The sequence below is a fragment of the Triticum dicoccoides genome, chromosome 1A, assembly GCF_002162155.2.
Source record: "Triticum dicoccoides isolate Atlit2015 ecotype Zavitan chromosome 1A, WEW_v2.0, whole genome shotgun sequence".
In the NCBI taxonomy this organism is placed as follows: domain Eukaryota; kingdom Viridiplantae; phylum Streptophyta; class Magnoliopsida; order Poales; family Poaceae; genus Triticum; species Triticum dicoccoides.
This window is the reverse complement of record NC_041380.1, coordinates 235,084,999-235,093,379: the sequence shown is the minus strand read 5'-3', so window position 1 is coordinate 235,093,379 and position 8,381 is coordinate 235,084,999. Positions and strand designations below refer to the sequence as shown.

Here is an 8,381-nt window from a genome sequence, read left to right as displayed (position 1 = left end):
TTAGTTAAAAGTTAGCCATCGCTGCAACTTTGTATATTTCGTTTGTGTCCAACGACCAGACCAAGACCACTTATGAAACCCCACTTTTATAAATACTTCATTCATACTCGCAATATTCAGATTGCTTAATCATATTCTTGCTTGTTTTTCGATTGCTTGCAGGAAGACCTTCGTGGTCAGGTTGATCGTGCTCCAGCGTGGTCAATAACCTATCGGAGTTGGTTTAGCGATTGCTAAGGCGCAACATCGTGCACGTTTGTAGTCAGATCGTCAAAGTCGTCTCCACCAAATCGATAGTTATCATCTCATTGAAAGATCAGGACCCTCGCCCATATCAAGTGGTATCAGTTTTCAGGTTGCTCGGTGAGATTCTACCAGTTTTTTGTAGTCTAGATTGCATCTGTTCTTCATACCTAGAGTCCAAGAAAAAGCAACAAAAAAAGTGCAGTTTAGTTCATCCCTGTCCCAGACAGTCCGAGCCTTTTTGCCATTACCACTTAGTTTTTGTTCTGTTGAATTTTCGGTTGCATCATGAGTCGAGTTGCTGATTTCTAGTGTCTAGTCTTTTAGAGTTTCGAGTTCTAGTCACGTTTTGTTCACCCCGCATCCGCAAACACTGCCACCCACCTCATTGTCATATTCCGCTGCCACTGCCGCCATCACCACCATCCATCCATTGTTGTCGTTCCATCTTGATTCATATTGAAGAGAGAGAAAAATTATTGCGGTTGTTTGCTGTAAGAGAGAAAGGACAGAGTTTTCAAGAAAAAGAAAAAATACATTGGTTACATGAGAAGAAAATCAGAGAGAGATTTATTTTGAAGCGAAAAGAAAAAGTAGAGAAGACCTCGTGAGGAAGTTGTGATGCGTTTGTATTCTCTCCTATAACTTGGGTCGGTTGGAGTTTGGGAAAGAAGGAAAGTGTTGATGCGGTCGGAGTTTACCAAAAAAAATAGCAACCCACGTGGATCCACACGTTTTTTAGAGATCATCTATCTACTACTCCCTTCGTCCGAAAAAGCTTGTCCCTCAAATGGATGTATCTATCACCAAATTAGTGCTAGATACATCCATTTGAGAGACAAGCTTGGGACAAGCTTTTCCGGACGGAGGCAGTATCTACTATCTTCTACTATCTATCTACTATCTACTATCTATCTATCTATCTATCTACTATCTACTATCCACTATCTACTACCATTATAAAAGCACGAGAGGGTGGAAAACCAAATCATCCTATCCATCAAAACCTGCAATCTGATGGTCTATATCCCTTCAATATACTAAACGTGTTTTATGCTTTAATTACCCACCATGCCATTGGGTTAACATCCTCACCAACAACAGGTCGCTGCCCTCTGCTCTCTCGCGACCACGCCCTCGGGGCAGTTTTCCATTGCCCAGCGCCCCACACCTTGCCCCACCTCTTCCCTCCCCGCCAGCCACCGCCTGCCTCCATCTGCACGCGTCGCCGGACCGCCGCGTCCACACGTAGCCCGGACTGCCGCCCACGCTCCAGGCGACCGGTCCGCCACGCCCACGCTTGAGGCGCCCAGGCCGCCCCATCCACGCTCCAGGCGAACCGCGGCGCCCACGCTCCAGGCTCCCGGGCCGCCCCCTCCATGCTCCAGGCGGACCACGGCGCCATAGCTCCAGGCGCCCGGACCGCCACGCTCACGCTCCAGCCGCTCGGGCCGCCGCGTCCACGCACCGCCCGGTCACAGGCACCGCCGTTCCTCCACACTGCAGGTGCTTTCCCCTCACATTCTTCCTGGTTGCAGTGACAATTTTTGGTTTAATTGTATGCATGTTCAATACCACTGCCTTCTAATTTCTGCTGCTGTGAGTTCTAGGCTTGCTTCATAGAGTGCCATAGTTAAAACAGATGCAAACATATGTATTGCAGCAATGGACTGCATAATGGGATAGTTGTACATAATGGGAAGATGATTCCGATCCGTCTATCTATGTTGAGGCTCCTGCACTTTATCAATGTTGCTTACTCTGAACTTTGTAGTCGCACATTGTACATGCTGTTTCAATGTCTGATTATTACATATGCTTTTTCACCTCTTTCTGTACTTTGTTGATTTTTCTTTAACATTTGTGTTTTTCCTAAAGGATGAGCAAGAGTAATCCAGACAAAGTTCCAGGAACGACTACGCATCGTTCCCCATTTAAAGACATAACGAACTCGTCTATGATTGAGAATGCAAATGTCACTACTAATAGTCAAGAAGCAAAAAAGAATACATTGTATGCCCGAATGTCTGATGAGAAGAGAGCAACATTCCTTGAAAAACTTTTTATGTCCCGACAAGAAAAGAAGTCTCAGGCTCTGAATATTGTTAATGGTCAACTAACAGTTGAGGCACATGCTCCGTTAGGATCCAAGGAATGTACACCTTTGAGAAACATAACCAACACACACACAAATGGTATGTTCATACTCTGCATATCATAATTATTGAATGACCATTTGCTCATTTTGCTAGGAGTTTGTCTCCTGCGTTGTGCCAGATGCAACATGTACTGAAGCCGCAGGACGCCCTTGAACAACGGGATCTGCCGCCTCCCTTGGACTTCGCCGGCAAGGCGTGATCCGTCGTCGCCACCCACTCCTCCCATGGGAGGATGCGGCTGCTATCATCAACCTCCGCTCCATGGGCGTGCTCCCAAATTCAATATGTTAGATTTGCAGAGACTGATGTTGCATGACGCAAGAAGAAACATGTGGTTCTGTTGCGAATCACCGCAGCGATGCAGTAAGTTTCCAGATTGATGCTACTGTTACTGCACATGAGGGAATACATGGTTATTATTTTGACCATATAGGTGCCATGGAAACTGGAGAATTTTTATCTACTATACTTGTTCGTTGCCTGCATCATATTGCAGTTCCAAAGTCCACATAAGGTATTCCATTAACATTTCGTATACCATTTTTCCGCCACTCGATCACATAATGAATATCATGAACATTCATACCAAGTTATTTTGTGTCCTATCAGGAATTTTAAATAATACATAATTCATTGGCGTGTACTCTGTCATAGGATGTTGCTTTACATGTAAGATTTTTATCCCCTTTCTAATGCTAATGATGAAGATAATCCTTTTCTGGAATTAAGCTTCATTTAGAGTGGATAATGTATGGTTGTGCATATGTTGTGTATTTTTTATATTAGATGCATAAACTTTTCTGGTATTAAAACAAGTGAGATTGGTTACAAATAAACAAGTTAGTTCAGCAGCATTCACGTTTTACAACTGGAATCATTTTTGCCAGAGTTATTCCGACCTTTTGGCAAAGTGATTGAATTTTTCCTTTGCACTGCAGTTTGGGCGCACCATGTTTTAACTGAGAAGGCAGTTGTTGGTACAGTTAGAGTTCAAAGAGGTCCTTCGACGAGGGTGTGTCAAAACTCAGCTAGGCGCTTCGATGTCAACTGGTAAGAAGTTAGTGCTGTAGGAAGCTAGATAATTGGTAACATGTATAGCATCATAATTTGTAAACTACAACTTAGTGATTTTGTTTTAGAGGCAACAATTGCGGTAACATATTCACTGATTTTTTTTCATAAAATAGTTCATTGGGTGCTAGCTATCCCTGAAGACTGGTTGTTGTACATACTGGCTGCTGTACATATTTCAGAATATTTGGCTGCTTGCTAGAGAGTGCATACTGGCTGGTGTACAAATTTCAGAATATTTGCAGTACATAAATATCTTATGATGTTAAAAATTCACAGTGGTTCCTTCGCTACCCTCCTCATTCGGTGTTCCACCTCACCACTCCCCAGCAGTGGGAGCAGAGCAGCCGACGGGTTCCTGGCTTACCTGCCTCGCAAAGAGGTAGTCATGACTGAACCTGAAAAAATGTTGCTTCCTGTATACATTAGTAGAGGAAAAAATGACTTGATTTCTGTAGGAGTGTCTTGTGGATTAAGTGGATATGTAATGTCCTTTTTAAAAAGTGGATAGGTAATGTACTATTCTTGATTGCAGCTGGTGCTTTTTTGGAAATTTGGTAACACCACAAGCAGCAATCGATTTTGAAAGCCAAAAAACATCCAAAACATGTACAGTGGGAGTACTGCCAGTTTAGGAGCAAAGTAACCATTACTAGAGTAATGAATATGAGAAATGAATAGTTGATGAAACTGAGCGCTGTTGTAATTCTCGACAGTGAAATGGTCTTTTTTGTCCCAGTAAAGGTTGGAGGTAGAATCAGCTTCAATCTCGAGTACCCAATTGTAGAGAAGACGAAAGGAGGCACAACATATATGGAAGTACGAACTCTGGCAGTAACAATTTTATGTTTCCAAGTTAGGTTGATGATATTCAACTTAATAGAACCCAAACTTCTGTTGTTGAGTTCAATATACAGTGTCCCGTGTATAGTTTTTAAGGTGTCATGTTTCTCAAGAGAATACATCTGCACGTAAGGAACTAGCTACCAGTATCAATCTAAATGAACAAGCTCATAAGCAGCATTTGCTTTTGATTCATTCGTTTTATACTTTTGTTGGAGCATAGTTCCATTCATATTTGTGATATACTTACTTTTCTGTATCACTTACAATTTTTGTTTAGCAAAGTGATGTCCCTCTTGAATAATCATATGCTGCTATCCGTTCAGACATTGCAGTTAGCAAATGTAATCTTTTATGGGATTAGATGTGATTTTCTGTTTCATTATACTGATTGTGACATCAATGGGATATTGCGTACAATGTTATAATGTTAAGATGTTGTAAGTACTCATTGTGGTTTCGACATGATGCTTGGTATATGGAGTCTATAGCATCAATGTGATGCATAAGCCTTTCCAAATTAAATCAACTTGTCTGAATTCTTTCCTCTCTTATCGCATGCTTAAGTTTCTTGCTCGTGTTTAGTATGATGCGCAAGAGAGTTGATGCCCACCGAGTTCCAACACTGAAAGATGTGCATCTCATTATACCTAAAGCACACCCCAAGTAGCAAATCCTGAATGGGATGATGTCTTTTTTTCTTCTGCCGTCGTCGATTACCAGCTCGTGTTCCAAAAAACAAAGACAACTGACTACCTTTCAAACCACTAAAGCATATTATTTAGTTTTTCTAACGCTCAAGATAATGATAATGCATATATCTACAAGAACTGGTTTGATTATTTTGCTTTTAGTTTATTGCACTCATGGAATGCGAAGGAACTAAATCTACCAATTTGCAGGGTCAATATTCATTATTTCATGATTTTATGTTCTACTATGCAAAAACTTAGATTGACTTGCTATTTTCATTCAGGATGGTAACCAGATAATGAAGCAATTTTTGGTGCACCTACTCAACTACATCAACAGTGAAGCTGCACACAACATTTCGGATGTTTGAGAGAATTGATCAGCTTCATCAGGAAATACTGCTATAATTTTTTGGCTCTATGAATAAGATGAGTCGATGATACATTGAAGTGTCTTCTTGATTTATAATAGTACTTTTTAGTGCAATTAAAATATCTTTCTGGGTATGTTAATTCTTACATATATATTAGTTGAGACGTGCATTTACACGGGCACGCTTACTAGTAAGGAAAGAAAAGCATTGAATAGGAAAGAGAGTTGATTGCAGATTCGTTTTTCCTTTGGAGCCCTGTTTCTTTTCGTGGTAAAATAGCAAAAAAAAAAAAAGGTGTGGCAGATCTGTTGGGATTTGGGACGTGATCCTTCCCACGTGTGTTGTTTGACTTTGGAAAGAATCAGAATAAAAAGAGAGAGGACGACTTAATTGGTAGAGTTCGGAAGGAAATAACGTGAGTTATCTCTACTACTATTAAACAAGCAAACATATTCTTTTCTAAACGCACCCCATCAAACATACACACAATAATTTCAGACTATTAGAGCCACACGATTAGGGATACTCATTTAGATCTAGCCGTCAGAATAACAACTAACCCTCAACCAAAAGTACATCTATCAATTTTAGTGGGCGGACGAAAACTCTGCCGGCCATCGTACGCACGAGCGAACGAAAAGTTCTCGACACCCACCCAATCTCACCCCTAAATTAGCGCTAACCTCCCAATCTCACCCCAAATTTAGCGCTAACCTCTCTGGTCGCACAAATCTCCTCCAAGCAGAGTGGACGCGCCGTGGGCGGCCACTGGCGATGAGGTCGCGCGCGATCCCGCGCGGCGCGGCGGCTCCCGCTCCACCTCGCCTCTCCGGCTGAACAGGTCTCCTCCCTAGGCACGACGTGGGTGCACGCAGACGCAGGGCGGTCGCCGGCGAACGAGGCCGCACGCGAGACCGCGGCGAGGCGGCGCGGAGCCCTCTGCTCCCTCCAGTTTGTGATCTGCTCATCTGCATCGGTCACCTCCATCGCCACCGCGAGTCACCTCCTCCTCCGCCGCCAGGAATCCCATCGACGGCAAGGTAACTGCCCTCCCCGGTCATCACGCCCTGCTTGCTGCGTGTGTGTGGTGTGCTGTGTGGGTGCTTAATGCTGAGTGCTTTCCAGCTTGTCGCTGATGGCCCGCTGCTGTTGCTTTGTTGTATAGTAGTATGATTTTTGAGTCAGACTATGATCCATGCACTTAAGGGAAGGGATTATGATGCTGCTGAACTGGGAGTCCTTTATCTTGAAGCCAGAAGTTTGGTATTGGCTGATGTTCCCCTTAGCGTTTGGGCATTTCAAGCCCCTTACTTAAGCGATTTACGTGTGCACAAGTTTAAGTGGAATACATTTTTCTGTTCAAGAAAAACTTGCTGGATTAATTTGTTTTATCTGGCGATGAAGTGATGGTGCACGAGGACGGACTTCCTAGATAAGAAAATGTCTGTGCTCTTCTCGATGGTGCAAAGTTGAGGTGTTCTCAAATCTCAATGACCTATTCTTTTTTACTACTCACTCTTCAATGTTCCTTTTTTTTTGTTTTTGTCTATTCTTATGTTCTTTGTTTCCGATTTCAACTTTCCAAGGATTTAGTTAAAAAAAAATCAAGGATTGTTCTTCTCATGCCTTCTGTTGGTTGTTCAAGGATGGTGCTGAAATTTTGGGAGAGATGGAGAACATGGAGCCTTGGGTAGCTGAAGTACATCCTTCCTTAAGCGTAAGATGCGTTCTGGTTCATAGGTAAATCATGAAGCAAAACTTTGTTGCTTTTTCAATTTTTCTCTATGAAGCAAGATGGTCTGCATTTTAACAGTACACGAATATAAAATAGGGATGGTTAAAACAATGGCTCAAGTTTTGATTTGATAGTTAAAACAATGTTAAAAAATAGGATTGTTTTGTGCTCTCTTCGGATATTAATCCAATTAGGCTTAGCAGTATATGAATGCACAAGCTCTTTAGGAAAGCCAAAAGAGAAAATGGAAAACTATTACATGTCTATTTGTCCAAACAACGTAAATCGAGACTTCTATCTTGCCAAAACCTCTTATTATTGCGTTCATTTTCTTCCTATTGTTTACATGTCACCTCTTTGTTGGTTGTTGTATGGTGCCAAGGCCATTAGAAAAGAGTAATGCCTCAAACAAGGTAGTTCTGAAGATAGAACTCAGGGTAGCTACCATCGATGATGCTTTCCAGCAAGCTCCTGGGTGACTACTCGATGCCGACCATTGTTGGTTTCCTTCATGGCTATTGTAAAATGATGATTCATATATCACATGCTCTTTATTGGTATTGGCATGCCTGTATCACTTCACTTTTGTTCCTTTCTTAGGGGTTGCAAGAAACATATACTAATGGTTACGGGCAGAGGAGCAAATAAGAGAAATTACAATGTCACAACTATTCTCAGTTATGAGAATACTGAAACGGATATAGACTGATGAGATGATGTTCATACATGTTGAAGCAGGTTTCGGAAAGAAGTAATGGATATAGAACTAACTATGCTCATCCTGTTGGTAGGACATTCTCATAGATCGTTTTTTTTCTTGTTCTGGTTGTCATATGCTAAAGGCTGTGTACCTATGAAAAAAGAAGATACTTCAAATTTTTTATGTAGTACTTGGTGTATGTGTGCTCATGAGGTGTCCGGGTACTCATGATGTAACATTAGATTTTTGTTATGTTCTAATTTTCTTACCCTTGCAGTACCAACAATGTATACAGTACTCCGATACTGCTAGCGAAGTGATTTTTCTTTTAATTGTTTTTCCACGGGATTTTGTGTGATGATCACCGAATAACTTAAATACCTTTTCAGTAATGACTTTGGATAAAGACGAAGCAGAGAACATGATCTTGGTGAGGGCATCTCAATGGAGATGAGAGAGTGTTGCACAGGTGGATTTATTGTTTTGGGGAAATAGAAAAAAATCTTGCTTGGTTCTTATATTCTCTTTCTGATGTATTTTTTATGTATTATTAGCATGGAATAG

The 8,381-nt window shown here is 41.7% G+C and overlaps 1 protein-coding gene across 14 annotated transcripts; it reads left to right on the top strand.

Moving 5' to 3' along the window:
- The first annotated feature begins 1,359 nt into the window (after nucleotides 1-1,359).
- On the top strand, nucleotides 1,360-8,026 carry LOC119267338. 14 transcript variants are annotated; one of them, XR_005132398.1, is made up of 9 exons: nucleotides 1,360-1,749; nucleotides 2,496-2,765; nucleotides 2,836-2,916; nucleotides 3,012-3,071; nucleotides 3,341-3,452; nucleotides 3,753-3,855; nucleotides 5,293-6,422; nucleotides 6,787-6,856; nucleotides 7,028-8,026. XR_005132398.1 is itself a non-coding variant. In XM_037548719.1 (7 exons), exons 3-7 carry the CDS (start codon nucleotides 2,627-2,629, stop codon nucleotides 5,377-5,379), a joined length of 516 nt encoding a protein of 171 aa, XP_037404616.1. In that variant the 5' UTR covers nucleotides 1,361-1,749; nucleotides 2,122-2,438; nucleotides 2,521-2,626; the 3' UTR covers nucleotides 5,380-8,026. The 14 variants fall into 14 exon arrangements, 3 of the variants coding, with proteins under 3 accessions (XP_037404616.1, XP_037404607.1, XP_037404626.1); XR_005132386.1 differs by having other exon boundaries at nucleotides 6,787-8,026; XR_005132384.1 differs by having other exon boundaries at nucleotides 1,361-1,749; nucleotides 5,293-6,856.
- Nucleotides 8,027-8,381: the final 355 nt, after the last annotated feature.

Bases quoted from the DNA above. Each gene is read 5' to 3' on its own strand.
- LOC119267338 (XM_037548719.1), top strand. From the start codon at position 2,627: ATGGGAGGATGCGGCTGCTATCATCAACCTCCGCTCCATGGGCGTGCT. The intron at 2,766-3,340 runs GTAAGTTTCCAG...TTTGCACTGCAG, and splicing joins CGAATCACCGCAGCGATGCA to TTTGGGCGCACCATGTTTTA. The intron at 3,856-4,217 runs GTAGTCATGACT...GTCCCAGTAAAG, and splicing joins CTTACCTGCCTCGCAAAGAG to GTTGGAGGTAGAATCAGCTT.